The 22,197-nt window shown below is 41.1% G+C and overlaps 1 protein-coding gene across 2 annotated transcripts; it reads left to right on the top strand.

The window, feature by feature from the left end:
• jakmip1 (janus kinase and microtubule interacting protein 1) lies at positions 1 to 22,163 on the top strand. 2 transcript variants are annotated; one of them, XM_046406101.1, is made up of 23 exons: positions 1 to 492; positions 6,571 to 6,863; positions 7,955 to 8,287; positions 8,836 to 8,997; positions 10,269 to 10,481; positions 11,173 to 11,286; positions 11,542 to 11,688; positions 11,875 to 12,045; positions 13,367 to 13,426; positions 14,798 to 14,929; positions 15,278 to 15,406; positions 15,602 to 15,685; positions 16,596 to 16,658; positions 17,199 to 17,297; positions 18,229 to 18,330; positions 18,417 to 18,470; positions 18,568 to 18,633; positions 18,830 to 18,898; positions 19,149 to 19,226; positions 20,172 to 20,381; positions 21,563 to 21,628; positions 21,843 to 21,919; positions 22,023 to 22,163. In XM_046406101.1, exons 2-22 carry the CDS (start codon positions 6,708 to 6,710, stop codon positions 21,891 to 21,893), a joined length of 2,559 nt encoding a protein of 852 aa, XP_046262057.1. In that variant the 5' UTR covers positions 1 to 492; positions 6,571 to 6,707; the 3' UTR covers positions 21,894 to 21,919; positions 22,023 to 22,163. The 2 variants fall into 2 exon arrangements, with proteins under 2 accessions (XP_046262057.1, XP_046262056.1); XM_046406100.1 differs by lacking the exons at positions 18,229 to 18,330; positions 18,417 to 18,470; positions 18,568 to 18,633; ... (4 more) ...; positions 21,843 to 21,919; positions 22,023 to 22,163 and having other exon boundaries at positions 15 to 224; positions 341 to 492; positions 17,199 to 17,584.
• Positions 22,164 to 22,197: the final 34 nt, after the last annotated feature.

Below are 22,197 nucleotides of genomic sequence, written 5' to 3' on the forward strand. Positions count from 1 at the left end.
ACCGGCGACGCCCGCCCGGCTTTTTTTTTCACGTTCAAGTCCAGACGTGCGCCACAGTTTTATTTATTTATCAATTGTTTCGCTCAAGTGCATGAAATGTATGGGAACGGATGACGTCGCGCGCCCTACAGTGCGGGTGTGTGTGTGTGCGCGCGCGCGTGTGTTTGTGTGTGGGCGTGGAGCAAAGTGAGAAGAGGAGGAGGAGAAGCCTGAAGCTGAATCCGGTCTGTAGCTAGAGCATAATATCAATGGTGGAATTACAACTCCAGCCTTTGAGCGAACTGCTGGAAAATGTGTGTAATATCTGAGGAATAAAGTTGTAAATGGTCGCTGTTTGCAGTTAGCCGAGCTCGACATCTTTTAAGTGCCGGAGGTGAGTTTCACACAGCTCTCCACAGAACCGAAGCCCAGCCTCCCTTCCTGGATGTGAAGCAGATCAGGCAACAACGTTTCTACATCAGGACACTTGCGACCGTTGGACCTCCATTTCGGGTAAGTTCCCTGGGTATGAAATGATAGACAACTTTTGGCAAATAATTTGTCGGCTCTGACAGGCGGTTAGCCGCCGTCACATCAACCCGAGGTCCGTGTTTCTTGTGCTAACGATGCAGTAACGGCCAGAGAGCCACCGTCCTGGCTTCATCATGTGCGGCTTGCGATGTGAGTTTGGGCTCGGTAACAGTTACAGAAACTGCCAAGCCTCATATCGACCCAGACAGGGATGCGAATTTCGGCTGCACTGTGAACCTGTGTGACATCTCTGGTCGACTGTTCCAGCTAGCTAAAGAGGAAGTATGAAGCGTGATGATAACATTACCCGACTATTCAACTGCTTTTCTTTCTTTCTTACATTTCTTTCTTTCTTTTCGCTGTCCTCGTCCTACTGCAATGTATCTTAGCCGTTATATTGCCGATGTTTCTTCCCACTATAAGGCGAGGCCATTGGTGGAATATGGGCCATTTAGTCTGTGGTCACGCCAGAGGAGCACGGTGGAACATGGCAGTGGTTAACACAGAAACATCGACACATTACACTGCACAGCCTGAGTGCAAGGACATGCGACCTCTGTAGCTGGAGGATGCTGCAGCAGCCCTATGCATGTCGCCGTGGGGTGTGGTTGGCAAGCCGGGGAGGCAGGCTGTCAGCGGTGTAAAAGCGCTTTCTCCACCAGCACTATACCCTATAATTCCCCATTTGACAGCTCATTAGAGAGCTAGCCACATCGCATTAAGCCATCCCAACATCCCTATCATATCCCTTGACCAAACCAGTCCTCTGCCATGCATGTACTCTGCCCGTTTGCTGTGTTTACAGGCGGGGACTCTGTCATAACAGCTTTGCTGCTGTAGCAGGCAGCCCCAGAGGCTTGTAAATCTGCCCCAGTGGACAGCCAACATGTGTTGCACATTCACTTCTGTTTGATCAGCCTGCTCAGGTCATGCTGCAAAAACTGTGATGCACGCTGTGTCCATTGTATGTTGTTGCATTAACTGACCCTAAGACTGGAATGGCTCTCCAGTAGGTACTGGAACAAAACAGTAATCGTTATTGTGACAGAAGATTGGGTCATTGTCCATTTATTGTTTCTTGATTATACTTCAACCTCTTAATCTGTTCTGTGTTAAGTGTAATATGAATGGCTGCAGACATTCACCTGGACTCTCCTCTACATCGTAGTTTCTCCTTCTTTTTCCCCCTCATGCTCTGCCTTTATCCACTCTCCTCTCCCCTAACTTAATTCATCCCGCTTATTCTTCATTCATAATCCTATCCTATCCTTCCTCCATACCCCTGGCTTGCTCAATGTAATACTGTGAGTAACGGGCTGTTATCACGATAATCCCTGTGGACTGTAGCCACATGTTCATGCCTCTCTAGTTCCTACACTTTCTTCATTTTAACTCTTTCCTGAAGACATGAGAGTAGTTCAGCCTGTATTCTTAATGCAGAGAGTGGGACATAAGCAAATATCTGTGCTATGTAGTAATGTTTTTGTGTAAGCCACGTGGGAAATCGCAACAAGTACTGACTAATGTGCTTTGTAGTCAAAGAAATAGAAGCAAGGTTGATCACATAACTAGTTGCACTAGAATGTCTTTCTGAGCGGGATAGGCCACCACTGCTGACACACAGATGCAACCATGCATGCAAAAAAGTACATACACATAGATGTACAGTACACACCCATGCCAAAAACACACAATGCCTCTAGCAGTTAATGACCGTAATGACACATTAGTGAGTACTATAGATCTAGCAATAAGACAACCAATAGCATAACTGAGTAGATGGTCTTTGTGTGTGTGTGTGTGCATGTGTGTGTGTGTGTGTGTGTGTGTGTGAGAGCAAGAGAGACTTCTTGTGTATCTGTTTGGGTTGACTAGTCATTGGGGTCAGTAACTCGTAGTCATTCTGTTGGCATAGTAGTTTTTAGGTCATATGCTTCACTAGTGCTGCACTTGGCTGGGTTACTCAGCCTTTCAGTGGGATCTTTACGGTGTCTTTGGAGTATCACCAAACTGCTGAGTACGTGTGTGTGGACTGTGGAGGGTTATCTGGAGTGTGGCCAGACCTGCTCTGACAGTTTATGCTCTGCTGATGCTGATATGACTACAATGAGAATGTGTGTCTCTGGCGTGGCTATATATAAGCTTTTGAGGCACTGTAGCAAAAGTGTAATATGAACAGGACCATATCTCAGTCTGTCCACACCCTCGCTGTTGATTATTTTATTATTTTTTATCCTAGACAGAGAAACAAGGAGTCTTTGTTTGAGCTCCCATTTGCACCATTTCTCATTTTTATTGGACCTGGATGTCTCACTGAAGTCTAGTTAATGTTTGACACTTGTGTGTGTGTGTGGTCTGTTTATGGCTTTGAAGAGGACCGTCTGTAAGTGTGTTACAAGCTTGTAACCTTCACACCCAACACCCAAAATTTTGTACCTTATTTATAACCTACAGTGGTTCCTCTAGTAAAGAAGTGCATTGTAAATGATACATTTTCATAGCACAGACATATAATCAATAAATTTAAATTGTATCATTGTATATCTTTTCCATATCAAATCTAAATTATGATATGTATGTTAATCATGATGATGATATCCTTCAGCAACACTATCATGTAATAGAACAGCATATCGCTATACAGGCAGAATTTTGTCCATCTAGAACACTTTTATTGCACTAATGCCATTGAATGTTTGAGTGTTTAGGGGTTTTTGACTGATGGTGGAAGAAATATAGGTTTTTGTGTTTTTTTTCCCCCTATTTTATGATGTTTAAGGATATGTACATATAGTTACAAAATTAGAGAATCACATGAACAAATTCTTGTCTTCACTTTGTGGAGTTCAACCTTTATGAAATTTGATGTAGATTTTGCCCCAGGAGGTGATGGACACACTCCTCAAGTCACTCATATGTGAGTGTGCCCATACAAAGCAAACCAGTAACTGATGTTCCAATGACAATGATCAGCGGGTTGATTGACCATTAAAGTAATCATTAGTTGCAATCCTTGTCCAAGAAGACTTTGTTGGTTTTATTTTTGTGCATTTGATTGTATGGCATTGCTGCTAAGGTATGTTGCAGACAGCTCACAGAAATGGTATAGGAACACTGCCACCACATGTGCTTGAAATTGCCACTAGGCCTGCTCGCCTGCTAGGTGGACATGTCTTTTCCAAGGGCTTCTTGTTTCAGTTGATAAAAACAGTTTCTAGCTTCTAAAAGTCGGTTACTTAAGGCACCAGTTTTGTACTTTCTTACCACTGTCCATTATACTGTGCAGTTCACTGCAGTTTACTATACTTGTAATCTGTGTACTGTTGTAATCACACAGACCGGCCAATTCACAAAGGGGAGGGATTTCCTGAGAGTTATGAAACTACCTATATGTTTGTCACACTTTGTTAAGGCTCAGCGTTTCAAAACAAGCTAATGGTAGACAGGTAGCTACACAGATCCTTGATTACGTCATGCTCCATTTATTTTTCTTGTGTTGTCTCATGTTTCCTCCATGCAACATTCTGTTGCTGACTTTCAAGTCCTTTTCTCAGCAGCTGCACAATTTCCTCATCACTTCCTTCTTGCAGACACCATCAAGTGATTTAGCTCCAGTGTAGTCTCACTGCTACATTCGGTGCTTTTAAATGGTTTCAACTCTGCAAAATATGACTTGAGATTGATTTGAAGTGTGAAAATCAGTTTTATTTGTTATGAAGATGAGATTATATCAGCTACAGTATATGTGGGTGATAGCGGGGTCAACAATGACTTTTTCACTATGGCCACCAGTTTTGTCTGTTGAAAGGTTTTGTTTAAACAGCAAGGCTCTCTAGTGAAATATAAGCTGGGTAACTGTTAATACTCAGAGTGGATGAGGTCATTTAAGGTCTGTGACATGTGCAAGCTTCTCTTTGATTCTGTGAACATTAAAGGTGCTTGTTAGCATCTCGGTGCCCCTGTAAAATGTTCCAGCTTCCCTATAAACTCTAAGCTAAGTTCTGGCTGCCAGCTTGGGAATATGAGAACACCTCCAGGAGGTTTTGTAGGAACTGGGTGTGTCTGATGGCATATTTATGTTTGTGTAAGGGGAATCTAGAATCATGTAAAGTGGAATATGTAGTTTCTAGTTATTTAGAGTTAGTGATTGTTGTCCATCAGACCCCTTCAAGTCACATATCCACATCTTATTCTCCTGTGAACAAAGTTGAGGGAGACCATCCATGATGCGTCTCAGCCATTTCAGCTTGGGTACACTTCTCTCAATGGCACAGGCATGCATAAACACGTGTAAAACAGTGAAAGGGGTAGAAAGTGTGCAGCAAATATGATGTCTACTTGTAATTTATGTGTTCAAGGTCCCATAAATATGAGATACATGTGAATTGAGTCTGTTGACCTACTGTAAATCAATACGTCCTTGTCACTCCTTGTGAATAAGTGCAGAGAGCTTTTGGTGTCTGTGTGAATAGATGTCAGCTGTGTCTGTCCCTAGTTGTCCTAGACTCGAGAGATTGTGCACTTGTGGCAGTGCTTTCCGGGTTTGAATGATCTCTCTCTCTTCCTCTCTCTTCTCCTGTCTCTGTGAATGAGAGTGGGAACACTGATTGCCTATGCTTGCAAACATCAACAAGCCAGTATGTGAGGGTGGAGGGATGAGATAGGTTAGCAAATGTAAGAGAAGAGGAGGAGAAATGGTTGAAGGTCTGGTAGAGCTCTGCATGTCTTTTTCCCCCCACTCTACTCATGCTCTTTTCTCGTCTTTGCCTCTCACTTATAGGCTTGATCTTCTTCCGTCCTTTATCTCATTCTCCTACTCTCCCATTCCCACTGGTTCCCAACGTTTGACTGTGCTGTGTAGAAATCCATGTGGAAGAAAGCTTACTTGCCCTCTAGCAACAGTGCATTTCTGTCTCTCAGTCAGCCTTGGCTCTGAGATTGGACCAGATAACAAAATCATGTGTGCATGTACATGTTTTTCCAAATGTACAGCAGCCTCTACACGATGCCATGTGTGTGATTTGGTGTGTGCACCGTGTATGTGGCTGTTATGTGTCTCCTCGTGTGAGACTCCTCCTTCCCGTCATCCTTTGCTATGAGAGGAATAGAGTTTTTGAGAGCAAGGGTTGCCTTGGTAACTATTGCTGCCATCTGTGCATGTTGTATGAATATTTGGTGATGTGCATGCAGAAAAAGATGGAGGTGCCTGTCGTATTAATGTTTCTGCTCGTTGCATTATTTATTTAATAGTAAGCAGAAAGACTCTAAGGTTACTGGGTTACAATTCATTTCCAGGAATAGTCCAAACAAAATATGCCAAAGCCACTCTAATACTCTAATACAGGTGTAGCCTGCCTTCAATGGGAAAAGGATGAGGAGTAGAGAGTAAACTAATCATTAATTTAAATCCTTTTATATTTCCCATACTTTGTGCGGTTCAGTTGGATATCTCCCTTTTTCTCCAGCTTCATTGTTGCATATCAGTGATCCCCTTCATGGTTTTACATTAAAGCTGAAACTGTTAGTCAAATAATCATCGACAGAAAATGAATAAAAACTATTTTCGTCACTGGATAATCATTAAAGTTATTTTACAAGCAAAAATATTATCAAACATCCTCCTGTTTCAGCATCTCAAATTGTGGTGAATTGTTGCTTTTTTCAGTTTTATTTTAAGTGGAGTATAATGATGCTAAGACTGCTCATTATACTGTACTGAGCAGGTCCAGAACAGAGCAAAAGTCTTGTGGGAAATATGAGACCCCGTAACTATGGTGGTCAGACACCTTTTTTATGCACTGTGGAGCTTCAAAGTACATCTCAGGGACTGGAGTAGGATGATGATAAATAGCCCAGGTGTATGTGTTAGAGAGAAGAGAGCAATAGAGGAGAGTGTAAATTTTAGTCCCCAAAATAGTCTGTTTTCCCCAGGCTGTAGTGCGTCATGTGGCTTGGTCCTGAAGTATAGTGCAGAGTAATGTTGTGTAACCTAGTTTTTTTACACTGACTCGCTCTTTTTCCATTTTTTCTTGTTGTTCTCTGTTTGTCTGTCTCTCTCAGCAACCTCCAGCAATGATGTAGACTTGACAACAACATGATGATGATGCTCGCAGGGAGGAGGAGCGGTGTCTGACTCTCTCCTCCTTTTTCTCATATCTGGTACTCTGTGCTCGTCCTGATTGGGCGGCCAGAGTGCTATGTCATCATCCACACCCCCTTCGGCCCCACCCTTTAAGAAGGGAAGGAAGCCGGAGAAATCAGAGGTGATGTCTGAGTCGGTGCAGGCCACCAATGAGGAGCTGAGGAGCAAACTCATGGACGCCCAGATTGAGCTGCAGCAGGAGCGTGGCAAGGTGAGGGGGAGGATGAAACATTAAATCAGTGACAATTGAGACGAAGTCCACTTTTAGAGAATTATTTCTAAATTATTTACTTATTTAACTAGACTCACAGTCACAAAGTTGAAAATACTCTGCAGCTAATATTCAGTTCATGCACACCTGTACTAATATGGAAGCAATATTTAGTGGGAGCTGTGCTCAGTATAATCTTGTATCTCTTTGCCATATGGAAGTTGCCACTTCCTAACTGTAAGCAATTCAAATGAGTGAGCAAGTGCGCCTCAAGATGCTTTACATACATACTAAGTGAGGTGTTGCACTACACTTGCTCCAACTTTAGCCCGTTCAATAAAGGTCAGAATTAACCCTGACGTCTTAGATGATTCTCTCAGTCAACAGTCAGCATGGACTATAAGAGACTAATTTAGAAGGTTGAAAAGCAGCACATCCTCTACGATCCTTGGCAACCTTTTATCCTCAGAAAGGACAAGGTTTAGAAGGAAATCCAGGAGTTATTGGCGGTTACAAATTATCAAACTGTCCTCTAACTATAAGAAACAAGGCTGCAAAAATTTATCTTATAGGGAGGTACATGCAAAGAAAAAAATCCCTTAGATTTAACATGTAGAGTATAAGTCAGTGCAGACATCATAACTGCGATCCATCTGAGTGTCTCCTGTTCCCTGTTAGGGAATAAAGCCCAACTTGAAAGCTGTTTATAAATTTTGTTTTAGACTGCCAGCACTTAAGAGCACAAACTTGCCAATGAAGTCATCACTGATTACATTTTTTTTTCCCAGGATGTTGAAGACATGACCCGCTGCACACTGCCTGTAAATGACTTACCCTGATATTCTCATCCTAATCCTGATCAGTCTCAAGCCTCATACCTAAACCTAGCTAATCCAACTGATTTAACAATGAGTAATGTTAAATCAGAGACACAGTAGCGTTTTGATGCGGTTACCATCAGCAAAAAAATCGGGCTGTACACAAATGGATGAATACTTTGGGGCCCAGTGATAACTATGATGATGACTGGTTGATTGGATTCTTATGCATATCTAATAGCAGGATCATATCACTCTATATCACTCTCCCAGGTATGTAAGCTCCGTGAGCGGCTCCAGGAACAGCGGCAGGCTCGGGAGCTTGAGCAGCACAAACACGCTGTAGCTCTCACTGACCTGCGCGCCAAACTCCATGAGGAAAAACTACGCGAAATAGCGGCTGTTCGTGAGGCCCTTGCACGACAGCATGATGTCGAGCTGGCCAGGGCCATAAAGATCCGGGATGCTGAGGTACAAAGGCTCCAGGGGCTTGTAAATGCACTGAGAGATGGAGCTGCTGACAAGCTCAAAAATGCTCTTCTTGGAGAGGCTCGAGAGGAGGCCAGGAGAGCTTTTGATGGGGAGAGGCTAAAGCTACAGCAGGAGGTAGGTTCTAGCGTGTATATAGGTGACAAAATATTAATTATGTCAGTCCACTTTCTGTCATAGACTGAAAAACCTGGGTCCAGATGCACCCAGTTTGTAGCATCTGCTTTTACACCACATCCAGTATTCTCTGCTTCTCACAAAGCAGATGCAGCAATCTCACACATTCACTCCAGTATAAATTATCTGTTTCATTTGAATTTGGGCTGAGGACAATGTATGTTCTTAGATGGAGACAGACATTTTTGTTGTGGAAAATGGCCTTCTGAAACAATCTTATGAGCGCATGTGATGGTGGTGTGTGTCTATCCCAAGTGTTGATGAGGAACTGTGTAGTCTTTTTGTAAATTTGCTGAAAAACAGGAAGCGAGGTGGAAAAGCCTGTTGCCAAGCTATTGTTCCATTGAAGCCTTTCCACATAAACAGAGCATCTATCATTACAAATGTTTAATGAGATAGGATGTGTGTTCATAAAAAGAGTATCACTCTGTTGTTTTTGGTTTCATTTGTGTTAATATGATCATGTGCGTGTGTGTGGTGTCTTTTAGATCCAGGAACAGAAGACAGCCAGGAAGCAGGCTGAGGAGGCGCTTGCAAATGCTCAACAGGCAGATAAAGCCAAAGCAGCTGATCTCCGTACAGCCTACCAACAGCACCAGGATGAGGTGCACCGCATTAAACGGGACTGTGAGAAAGACATCCGCCGACTGGTGAGAACACATGCTGCTGGGATGACATACTCCACAGACACTACATACTGTATGTCTGATCTTAAGCTGACATGGCCACTGTTTTAAGTCTTTGATAAAGGCTAAAATTAACTTTGCTATTTCCCATGTTCCCTCAGAGAAAATTGAAATTTATCAGTAATTCAATTTAACCTTAATTTATCTTGGTACTCCAGCTAACAAATTACGAATTACAATATTAACCTCTCAGAATGTCTAATATAAATTCTTCAAGGCCTCATATCATCACTCCCCCTTCGGGCCTGTGTAAAACGTGTCCTGTTATGTCCATCACATCGAGTTAACCTTAATTAAGTTACAAAATATGGAGCTGTAATATATGCAATTAAAAGACCAGTCTTACACCACACCATAAACTATAGATGTTATTATTCCTCCTGTGGCAGGATAGCTGACAAAATAGCAACTATTATTTTTATAGCCCTTGTCTGTCCCAGCCAGATTTGAAAATCACCAAGAGTCCTTCACATATCAAAATCTGTTTTCCTGCTTCTAAAGTTCAGTTACAGCTCTAGTTTATTTCAGTGATGCTGTATGAAGGTTATGGGTTAATTGCTGCACACCCTGTCTTGGCTTACAGCACCGTGTGTGTCACTTATCTGCAAAAATAAGAGTGTGTTTATCTGCTGCAGTTACTCATTAATCCGACTGCATACAGTAGAGCTACAATAACAGACATTACCGTTAGTAAAGGAATGTTTGAACAAGGAATCTTTATGATATTTGAAAAAACAATGGTCAAAGAAAATGGCTGATTGATGGAGGGAAGGCAGTACAGGAAATACCACTGTTAAAGAACAAAATACGGAGGGAAGTAGCAACATTAGTCAGAAGACGTGTCAACGCAGAGCAAGAACAAAGCTTCATAAATTAATCACAGCAGAAGCACAATATATTAAAAGCTAAAGCAGTGCCATTCCCCTTTTCTGTACTTAGTCACTGGAGCATAGAGCTTGTTAGACTGAATGTATGGACAGTATGACACTCAAAGTTAAAAGTTGCACAGCAGAATAAAATACTTAATGTAAACTCGATGTAAAAATCCAATGAAGTAAGTGGATCAAGCACAATTTTCGCTGAATTGCATAAAATTACATAAAAATAAATCATTTATTGTGCACTTTCAGTAATGTTAATTTGGGCTGTAACTGGGTTTTAATGGGAAAATGTCTGTCTGACTTACTCATTCCTTACACCACCCATCACCATATTCCTATCAATCCCTCTTATAGATGGATGAGTTGAAGGCAAAAGACCGGGTGGTGTGCGCCCTGGAGAAGGAGCTGGGCATGCAGGCCGGCTACACCCAGAAGCTCCTGCTTCAGAAGGAAGCCCTGGATGAGCAGCTGGGCCAAGTACGAGAGGCTGAGAGACACAACCACGGCAGCCCCAAGAGAGAGGTTGTGCCTGGGCTGGGGGACAATCCAGATCTCCTCAACAACCAGGTATACACAAACACAAAACCAGATGTGTACACAGGCATCTGTACGTAGGCATGAAAGCGTTAATACACTTAATAGCACATGTTATTCGGATGTTTTCTATGTTTACATTTGATCATTTTTACAAAAAGATTGTAAAATATTATGTGTTTTGCAGCAATTTTTGAAGGGTAACAAAGTCTCTAAAACAGCACTGAAATTAAGGAAAGACTTTGGATTGTTTTTTGTCATTTGCTGCCAACACCCTGGCTTTAGGTAGCAATATAGAAAAAAAAAGAAACTACTAAATCCCCAATTGAAACCAGACAGAATGTCAAACATATGAGCGTCACTCTTCTGTTTTGTTTCTTTATTAGGTCTTTCTTGCAGACTGGCGAGCATTTTAATGTTAAAGGAAACTCAGGGGTACCTTGAGACACTAAGTGGGTACATTTGTTTTTTCCTAGTTAAGAAGAAATACATCAGTCATACTGCAGATCACCTACAGCTCATACATTCATGAAAAGCAATGTGGATATGCTGCCTATGGTGCACATACAGGTTCACAGTTGCTGGGCTTTTAAAATGACTTCTCAACCTTCATCCCACCACCTCCTCTTTCCTATCCACCTCCATTACCTACTTTCTGGCCTGCATGTACTCCCTTTTTTAGATTTTGTCTTCCTCCTCTTCCCCTCTCCCCCCTGCTCCACAGGAGGCCGAGGAGCGTGACATGAGGAGGTTCCAGCTGAAGATTGCAGAGCTCCATTCGGTCATCAGGAAACTGGAGGACAGAAATGCACTACTGGCCGATGAGAGGAATGAACTAGTGAGGAACACACACACATGCACAAGCACATACATGAAAAGATTATAGGCAGTGGAATTCATACCTACATATACACTTCTGAGAGCCTATATTCACACCTAAGAGTACAGAAAGAAACATACATGCCTATGAGACATGTATTAAAACATCCTCCAGCATTGGTCTTCTCCCTCCTGCTCAAACTGGAAATTCTTTGTCACTAGAAAAGCTAGATTAAAGTTATTCTCCTCCTCCCTGTTTCCTTCCTCTGTGCAGTTGAAGCGGGTGCGAGAGGCCGAGAGCCAAATGAAGCCCATGTTTGAGAAGAACAAGAGGCTGTCCAAGAAGAATGATGACCTCCTGCAAACACTGCAACGGATGGAGGAGAAACTGAAGAACCTGAGCCGAGAAAATGCTGAGATGGTGAGAAACGCATCTTTTACCTTTACTTTGTTGTATTATTATTATATCTCTCATTTAGTCTGTAGAGGAAAAGGGACTGTGTTGCTGAGAATTAAAGGAAACAGGACCTCTGCTGGCTGTTTACGAAAGAGCACAAAATAATTCTTCCTACATCCATAATGTGGCCTCTCTGTCTTCCTTCCTCAGAAGGAAAAAGCCTCTTCTTCTCGGCCTCCCTCACAGCAACAACCCACCCACCCCCAGTTGAGGCGGCCAAGCTCCCTAACAGATTTGAGCCATGCCCATGAGGAACAGGAAGTGGAGTTCCTGAGGCTGCAGGTTTCTGAGCAACGTGGCATCATTGACGAGCTCACGCAGGTCAGGATATTACTAAAAACAACAAGAGTCAGATGGCTGGTATATTTCAATAAATTAGTATCTTCCAGTTGGTGTAAGAGCTTAAATTACTAAAAGTGTTTTTAATACAAGTCGTCTAGTGTTTCTTTAATGAGCGCTGCAATCCTACAATTCTTATGGAAAATACTCAAAGATTGTTGTAAAATGGGACAAGGGCTGGATGATATAACAACTGATGGTATTTACCTTACTGGATGGACATATGTTATATCACAGTATACACAGATCAGCCATAACATTATGAAAATTGACATTTATTAGCTCATTGCAGTGGCCCCTGGCAGTGGGTGATGTACTGGAAAAAGCAAAACCAGTGAACCAGTGATAGGGTCATTGGCCAGGCAAAACTCTGATGTATGTGGGCCCGTGTTGTCCGATCCAGTGGAAGAGCTGCTGTAGCTCATTGCTGAAAAAGTTAATGCTGTCCACCTCCAAAAACGCCTACAATGGGCGTGTGAGCATGAGAACTGGACCACACATGAAAGATGGTGACCTGGTCTGGTGAATCAAGTTTTCTTTTCCATGTTGTGTTACTTTTATACGTACCACCTACCTAATCGTTGTTTCTGGCCAAGTACACCCCTTCATGGAAACCATATTCCCTGATGGCAGTGGCCTCTTTCAGCAAGATAATTCTGCCGTGCTGCAAAAATGCTTCAAAATGGTTTAAGGAACACAACGATTCTCCAGATCTCGATCCAGTGGAGCGCTGGAAAAACAAGTCTGATCCGTGGAGGTCCCACCTCACAACTTAAGGAGGACTTAAAGGATCTGCTACTGATGGCTTGGTGCCAGATACCACAGCATACCTTCAGAGGTCTAGTGGAGTCCATGCCTGGATGGGCCAGGGCTGTTTTGGCTTCAAAAGGAAGACTTATTCTTCATAATGTTATGGCTGATCAGTTTATATCAATATTGTTTTATAATATTACATGCTGTATGCATACTAATCTCTTATTGGTTTCTACACAGTCTCCAATCAGCAAAGTGTCTCATTTATTCCCGTCCCACGCTATTTTCTTTATATTTTCATAATCATCAGCTGCTAATTCTCTCATTATAGAGAGCTTCAACCCATATGCTTTATTCCTGTGATTATATTGTTAGATTCCTGTCCATCATTAACGCTTGATTTTCATTTTGTTGTGTTCTCATTTGAATCTTGAATTCTTACACAGTCTTAGTTGTGAAGTACAACATTGTTTGTCAAGCACAAAGTTCGAGATGTTGAGCCGCTGTGTGTGTGTGTGTGTGTGTGTGTGTGTGTGGGTGTTGTCTTCAGGAACGTGACCGATTAGTGATGAGCAAAAAGAACAGGAGGAAACCTATCAAGCTTTCCAAAGTAAGTTTCCATGAATTATTTAAAAACTCTGTTAATCCAGTGGCATGTAACTAAGCAGCTACCCTTTCTGTGGCTGACTGATCTTTAAGCACTGCGCTCTGTATGTGTGTGTCTCTCTCTCTTTGTATGTTTGTGTTTAATTGGTCTCAGGAGATGATAATGACAGTAGTCCTCACAGCTGGGAGCATCATGCTGAGCACACACACAACTCCCGCATGAACTACACTCACAGCTAGTGGAAAATTATTATTATTCTTCTTATTACATGTTTTTTTGCCATTGTTTTAATTTATTTTGTTTTAGTGTTATTTTATTACCACAAATTCATTTATTACAAATGTTGCATGCTTGTGTGCTTATCTGTGTTTCCTTGTGCGTGAATAAAGAGGGGACAGAGCTGATGCTTACTAATTGCTGTGATATGCTGGCGTTTGAGTGTGTGTTTGGACTAATACATTGGGGGACATTTTAGAGTTGATGTTGCTAGGAGGAGGAGTTTTTGTAGATACGTGTCAGATATTTTCTCCCACCTCTCCTGCTGGAACCAGTTTGTCACCTTGATGAGGTGGATGCAGGGCTGGGTACAGCGGCTTGGCTCTCGGACGTCATCTGGAGATTTATCTCTGTTTTTTGAAATTCAAGGCAGAAGCTGAACACACAATCTTGGAGACAAAAACAGAAACCGACCTTTTGACTTTTCTGTAGGAGTAGTTTTTGAAACCAGAAGCTTTGTTGTCTGCTTTTCCATTTTGTGCGGGAGTCTAACGGAAAGCAATTGTTCTTTGAGGACACTATTGAAGGCTTGCAGAAAGCTGTATAGATCAGCTAGCATAGTCCACATTTTTATAGATGTATTTTTGGGAGATTGTTGATAGTTAGTGTTGCTGTTTTTGGTCTAGTAGAAACATGACAGAGTACCTCCTCCTTATCCTATACTTTTCTGCCTTCATTTGCCTCTGTGCCCTAGTGTGCCTCTATTTCTCTGGTTGCCAGGAGATGACTTATAAACATGATGGTAAGATACTCAGTGGAGATTGGAGAAGTTAATAACAAAATAGAAGGAAACAAACATGTAGAGATTTGATCTCATGATTTGTTTTTTTTACCTGTTAGAGGCAGAATAATAGTATCTGCTTTTGAAACAAACAAACAAACAAACACAAAACTCTTGGTAAATTAAAGAAGGCAATTTTGGGAAAGCTGTGGTGGATTTAAAGTATTTATTGAATTAAAATATTTTAATCTGAAATAAGGTCTGATGTAATGTTGGCTTTCTGTAGATTGTACGACAAAATGTATTTAAAAGTTTTATTTAACAATACACGCATTGTTAAACCCTGCTTGTCCTGCTTTCTCCTCTCTTTCGCTTAGCCGGGGCGTGTTGTGGAGACATATTTTGGATTTGATGAGGAGTCGATAGACTCTGAGACTTCCTCTCTGACCTCCTATAACACTGACCTCACTGACCGCACACCTGCGACTCCAGAGGAGGACTTGGAAGAGGTAAGAATAGCACAGTTCACCACAAAATCAAAAATTACATTTTAACTCTTACATGTAGTGCTATTTTTCCATCTAGATTGTTTTGATCTGAGTTGTTTTGAAAAATATTGGCTCTATAGATGTCTGCCTTATGATGTCAGTTTCTCTGTGAAACTGCTCACAACAAAATCTGTGTGTATTATCTTGAATGACCAAGTCATGATTTTTGGCGAGACATTGTTTTTCAAATGTGTTTTTTGGACTTTGATCATCACAATGAAAGAAGGCTTCCAAATAAGTAAGGTAAAAGGGTGTGTTTGCCTTAACTTAATATATCTTTATTTCTTTTAATTTCTGTTTTTCTTAAAGAGTGTTTCCCGTGAAGAGTCAGAGCTTCGTTTCCGTCAGTTGACCAGAGAGTATCAGGCTCTCCAGCGGGCCTACGCTCTTCTCCAAGAGCAGACAGGGGGCTCTCTGGATGCTGAGAGGGAGGCCAGGGTTTGTACTTTACCCATCATGCAACATTCCTCAAATATTTGTCTTTACAGCTTGGCAAAACACTATACATACTAGGAAGTGAATATATTGCACTTACAATTTTTTGTAAATTTAAGTTATTGAAATTATCATTACCAAAGGTTTGAGAATCTGTTCTGTTGTCTGACCATGTTGCACACTGGTCCCTTCCCACAGACACGTGAGCAGCTGCAGGCAGAGCTCAGCAGCTGCCAGGACAAGATCGTCGACCTGGAGAAGGCCCTGGCCGAGAGAGGGCAGGTAACAAAGATAAGAGAGGGTGACAGGAGCTCACTGGTCCTGCTCTTACTGGTCCTCCTGCATGTTTGTCTGGCCACTCTGCTCCTGGGCTGGCGCTATGCTGACCAGGTCTTCCGCAGAATCCTGTGATGTCCAAGCTCTGTGCCTGCATGCTCTGCCTCACTCGCTTTCCTTCCTGTTGTTGGTTCTTTTTCTTAATGAGGCTTTGAGTGCTGTCGAGCCTGGTGAGGACGCTCAGCTGTGATTAGATTGATACACGTGATCTTAATCTCTTAATAGCTCACCTTTTCTGAATATGAAAATACAGTTTACTTTGATTTTAGTTCATTTAACATGTGCAGAAGTCATCATAAAAGATTTTGGTCTGAGCCAAACCCCTACACACTCGAAGTAAAACTCGGCTATTTTGTCAAAAGAAATGCCAACGCTAAGCTCCTTAATTATTATCTATTCAGAATATCACGAGGTACATCGAAATTCATTTCACTGCTCTCACTTCTCTTCGTTTATTGTGAAGTTTTTCCTTCGTCACTGCATGTTGTCTGCATATTGCCTGTTCCACTGTGGCTTGATTCAGCTGTGTTATTTTGATTTCCTGCTTGGCTGTTTTGCACCTCAGATTGTCTGCTGTTACGGTGAACTCTTGATGATTGTGAATGCAGTTCCTTTGTCTGTTACCTCAGGAGTGGTGTTTATTTCTCTGGATCAATAAACAACTACTGCCACTCTGTCCCTGTCTGTTTGTTTATATAGTACATTTGCATGCGTCATTTGGAATACAGTAGATGGTCACTGCCTGTGAGGTCTTTAGGTGATTGTGTCTCTGTTCATTACACCTTGTCATTGGGGATCCTTTCCTCTTCCTGGTTGTGTCATTTCTTGCTGATATTTTGTTTGGTTATTATGGCAGGATTCAAAGTGGGTGGAGGAGAAGCAGTACTTGCTCAGGACCAACCAAGAACTTCATGAGAAGGTACATTATGTGCTCACTTTAAAGCATTTGTTGGAAGCGTAGGCACTTTGTAATTATAGACTTAATGCCAACTTGAGGTTGATTTAAGATTTTTCTAATGGTGATACTATACCATATCACTTTATATTCTCTGTACTAAGTCATACTTTTCAATGCCCAACTTTGAGGAATACAGAGTGTGAACATATTCTGCACAAGCTTTTGTTCTGCTCATTTTGTTTTCATTTAACAAGGAATCCAAACATCTAAATCACCATCAGTGAAGAACTTTACCTCAACAAAATGTTGAAGCTAAAATCGTGGGTCAAATCAGAAACTGTCTAATCATGGCAGAGCACATTTCAGAGAGAGTCTGTGACCAGAAATGTACGAAAAGAACAATTATGCCTTAATGAATAGTGAAAAGGCCAAACATCTGTGATGAATTATGGACACATTATTAATTAAAATGATTATTTAAAGGACAGGTAATGCATCTTAAAACATGCCAAACCGTTGAACTTGTGTAACAAAGATGCGTATATGTGTGCGTGCCTGCAGATGTGTGTGTTGCAGCAGGCAGAGTCGCGGCTGCAGGCCGAGGTTCAGGATGCTCGGGATCAGAATGAGCTGCTGGAATTCAGGGTCCTGGAACTGGAAGTAAGAGACTGCACTAACGTCAAACTGTCACCAGGAGGAGACAACAACAACCTCAGTTCCAGACGCAAGACTTACATACAGTGACTCGACAGACAAGACAGACACACATACTGTTCACTTATACACACTTCCGTTCTCCTCTGTATGCATCTGTGTTTTGCGTGGCAGCTGTGTGCATACCCTCTCCTCTGAATTGGAACTTTTTTTTTTTTTTTTATGAAAGAATGTTGTGTTAAGATGAATATAATTTTTATTTGAATAAAAATGTATTTATGTTCACCATTCAATCCCATCTTTATTCATTTTGTCATGCATGTCCTGTGTTTGGTTTACATTTACCATGTGATAAAAGCTTGTGTCCATGGATGATTGACAGTTTATAGTTTAGTTTAATTTGGGGAATTTTAGTATTCATCTGCTTCTTAGTTTTTTCTTTAATATTAAAGTGGCAAATATAGATATACCAAAAGAAATTAGATTTTGATTTTGAAGGCATGTAGCATTTAGAATATTAATGTACTAATCTGTTATTCATATCAGCTGATATCACATGTATTTATCTATAGTAACAGTTGCGTCTGAATGTAGATGGAGTAGCATCCGTTTGAGATCATATTCTCAATTTTCAGTTCCAGCATGTATTTTCACAATCCCTGTTGGTTTGGTTTGATGTGTTTTGGTTTCCCATTTAAAATCTATGGGTTCCCGCCTCCCTCATTTTGGCAGATCCCGACCATATTTTCTGTGTCACGTAAGTAAATCCCTCATTCACTCCCTTTTCGCTCTCATTCACATTCTCACTGTTTCCTTCCACCAATGTTGCGATGAACTATTAACTGACTGTAGGACTTGTGGAAAAGTTAGTTTTGCTGACCTCAGGATATGTTAAGGTGTGTGCACATGAGTGTGACATGGTTTGTACTTTGTGTAGGAGAGAGAGCGCAGATCTCCTGCCCTCAATCTGCACATGTCTGCTTTCCCTGAGAACAGCAGCAGTGCCCTGCAGATCTACTGCCATCAGGAGGGAATCAAGGTGATAACACACTTACACAAGCCGAAGCTATTTTCCTTTGAGACTACATGCTGTCAGTATGATGCCTGATTTTGACCTTTGTGTAGGATGTAATCATTCCTGAGCTGATGAAGAAGCTGGATATCCTGGGGGATAATGGAGTAAGGACAAATACATTTTGATCAAAATAAGTTTTGCTATTTTTTTATTTTTTTTTAAGAGTTATATTTTCTAATGTTTATGCTGTGCTTTCTTAAGAATCTCAGAAATGAGGAGCAAGTTGCAGTGATCCAGGCAGGGACAGTGATATCACTGTGTGAAAAGGTGAGAGAAATGCCTCTCGGACATGTTGTGTTTTCAATGACAGTGGACACTGCCATGACATTTCATTTATTCCCAATACAACTGCTACAGTGGAGTTATTTTTTATGTTTTATTCTTCATTATTATTTTATAGTATTATCTATTCTTTATTGCCTTTCTTGCCTTCACTCTTTTGTTCCAACCCTCCCTTTTACAGTGGTTGAAGCAGATAGATAGCACAGAGGCTGCCCTCACACAGAAGATGATTGACCTGGAAAATGACAAGGTGAAAAATTAATTTATCATTAGAGAATGCAATCTTCTAAAGTTTGACTGTGTGTTAAATTGATGTCAGGTGCACATGTACTTTACACCATTGTATACACAACTCAAGATTTCTTTGCTTGTTATTATTATTATTGTAATTATGCTAAATGTCTCACTCTGGATTTTAAAGATTTTACTGAATAAACTGCACTCTATTGTTCAGCTGTGATAACATGATCTATATTGTATATCATCACATGTTGTTGCAGGAGTTGTTCAGTAAGCAGAAAGGATTCTTGGAGGAAGAACTGGACTACAGGAAGCAGGCCTTGGACCAGGCCTACATGGTACGGAGCCTGGAGCAGTATGACCTTATACAAAACTTGGCCTGCCAAATAGGCAAAATGAACTCATTTATATTAACTACAACATTAACCAAGGAATGCAGCAGTGCAACATTGTCATTCCAGCATGACACATTAACATTTGGAATCCCATTAAACATTGTGAATGCAACATGCTCCATGAAGGTAAACTCTGTGTCGGGATACTGCATCTTTTACCATGAAAGTCTAAATTTTGCGCACAATCTGAGCCACTGAATTGGATGAGGTATATGGCTCCTTGTTGGCCTAATACAATTTTATTTCTCGAAATTCTAATCACTGATGTACTCTCATAAATGTATGCCTTTGTGTATAAATTGTGTTACATGGTTCAGGTAGACAAACAGTGAAGTTGAGGAATAATTTTAGACAGAATGGGTTTAATAAGATTTTAAGTTTTGTCAACATGAATGATCCAAAATATTCTGCCCTCCGACTGAATTAAATAGGCTGCACCCAGAAAACAGAAGTTAACATTTACGATATTCTCCATATAATTCTAACCGTTTTATTTCATCAGTTGTGGTGTTGGTTTATGTTTATGGTACCACTTCATATTGTGTTGGGGAAAGCTTGATTTTTACATAGTAACTTCTCTGGAAGAGTCATACAAAAAATATGGTTTGTGTTATATTGAAGTTACTTTGTGAAGTTCAAGCCTAAATAACCCCCAATGTAAAGTAGAACAGTGTTCCCCATATCTGCCATGGTCACAGTAGTGTGTGTGTGTGTGTGTGTGCGCGTGTGGGTGAGTGTTTGTTTGTGTGCATTTGTGTGTATGTGTGTGTGTGGGCCATCATGTAAATATTTGTGCATGCCTGTGTGTGTTTCTGCATGCACATCTGCACGTCTGTGTGTATGTGTGTGTGTGTGTGTCTTTGTGTGTGTATGTAACTGGCTGTGCAGAGGATCGAGGAGCTGGAGGCCACCCTGTATAGCGCTCTGCAGCAGGAGCAGCCGGCATGCCGAGCGGTGGCCGAGTCGCTGACAGACAGGCAGAGGGAGGAGCTGAGGCTAGCCGTGGACAAGCTGCGGCGTCAGATTCTCCGGCAGAGCCGGCAGTTTGACAGTCAGATCTTACAGGAGCGCATGGAGCTCCTACAGCAGGCCCAGCAGGTAAGGTTTAAAACAAACTGAGTCAGGTTACTGAGTCCTGCCCTCACTCAGTCTGACCCTTGGTCCCTGTCTGAATCGTCTGACCCCACCAGACCTCTGGTGCTATGAAAAAGATGCAGTATCCCTGTGTGTGCGACCTGTAGCTCTATCTGTAAGTGGCTATGAAGAAGTGGAAGAGTGAAAAGATGACTTTGTGGCTGTGTGTGTCAGTGTGTGTGTGTCATTATGATCTGAATACACCCCCACTCCTTCAGTATCCCTCTGCAGCCCTCACAGTAGTTCTACACATGTGGCTTGTACACTATATGTTATTCATTGAGTGCATCAACAACCACTGCACCTTCAACTTCATTTGTTGTGTAACCTAACATGTTTTTTCTAATCTCTAACCATAACCCTTAAAACACCTTTTTAACCAACTACTCCTGAAATATACTAACTAAATGCATTTGTGCATCAGTTTTAGGAGGTCACAAACTATAAATATGTTAAGCCTCTTTTTTATTTTAAATCTAGAAATTCTGTATCTCTTTTCGCTTCAGAGTTGCGGTAAAATTGTTTTTTCTTCCCTGCAGTTTGGCTTCGGTTTACACACTTTGTCATTGCTCTGGCTGACTCCGTTGTCTTGTAATCCTAAACAGCTTGTTTTTATTTCCTTTGTTAATGATTAAGCTGGCCCGGTGAGGATTAATTTGGAAAAGCTGATATTAAATTAAAAAGCTTGGGCTTTAGTTTTATTAATTTCATGTCTTTTTAAGTAATTTGCCATTGAATTTATATCCTCCTTTTTAACCCTGAATACACTTAAAGATGCTGCAGCTGGATGAAAGATTTGTACACTAGAAGAACACAAATATTTTATTCCACAGTCAGCAAAATAAAATCAAAGATTTAAACTCGTAAGTTTCAATGATGGAGTAACTTCCACTGTCGAGTGCTAAATCTGCTCTTAAGTTGCCATGCCAGATCATTCTTACCCAAAACAGCGACCATGGAGACAGAGAGCATAATGGGAAGGAGGTAGGGTATTTGGGAGTATGTGCAGGAATTGTTGGATCACAGTCTTATTAACTATTTAACCACTGTTTCTTTTTGTACAGATTTAAGTGACGATAGGAGATATTGATCCAGTTGGTCTTACATATTTTGACCACCTGTCCATGTCTTTCTTTGCCTTGCAGAGAATTAGAGAGCTGGAGGACAGGATTGACTTGCAAAAGAGACAAATAAAGGAAATAGAGGAAAAGGTACACATTCAAGATTTATTTGTTTCTTAATAAGAAAGCTTCTGACATGACTGATAGAGGAAGTGTTAACTGTTACTTGAGTTGGCAAGGATTAGCAAGAGAGGCAGTTTACATCTATCACACTAATACTGTGAGTTGTTTTATTAACTTCTTGACACTCTTTTTCTTCTCTCTTTTTTATCACCTGCTGATTAAACCCTTTGTGTTCCTTTAGTTTTTGTTCCTCTTTTTGTTTTTCTCTTTAGCATTTATTCTTTGGCCTTAATGAAAGTGACCGTGGACCCATATCAGGTAGTACCTTTATTCACTCTATCATGTCAGTATTTAACACAATTATCGTAATAAGAGTAATGAAGAGGAGGAAATAATTAAGAAAATGTCTCCTTTCTTGTAGGTGTTATGGTACTGAGGAGGCAAGCGAGGACAGAACAAAACTTAATTGTTTTTTATGCGTTTGTAGACTGCTCACGAAAACCGTTTGTCCTTTTTTGATAAATGTGCACTTTTGCAGAAGACCCTTATCTGGAATGCAAACATATTTGAAAATGTCATAAATAACCAGATATACA

The sequence above is a fragment of the Scatophagus argus genome, chromosome 12 (genome assembly GCF_020382885.2).
Source record: "Scatophagus argus isolate fScaArg1 chromosome 12, fScaArg1.pri, whole genome shotgun sequence".
Taxonomy (NCBI): domain Eukaryota; kingdom Metazoa; phylum Chordata; class Actinopteri; family Scatophagidae; genus Scatophagus; species Scatophagus argus.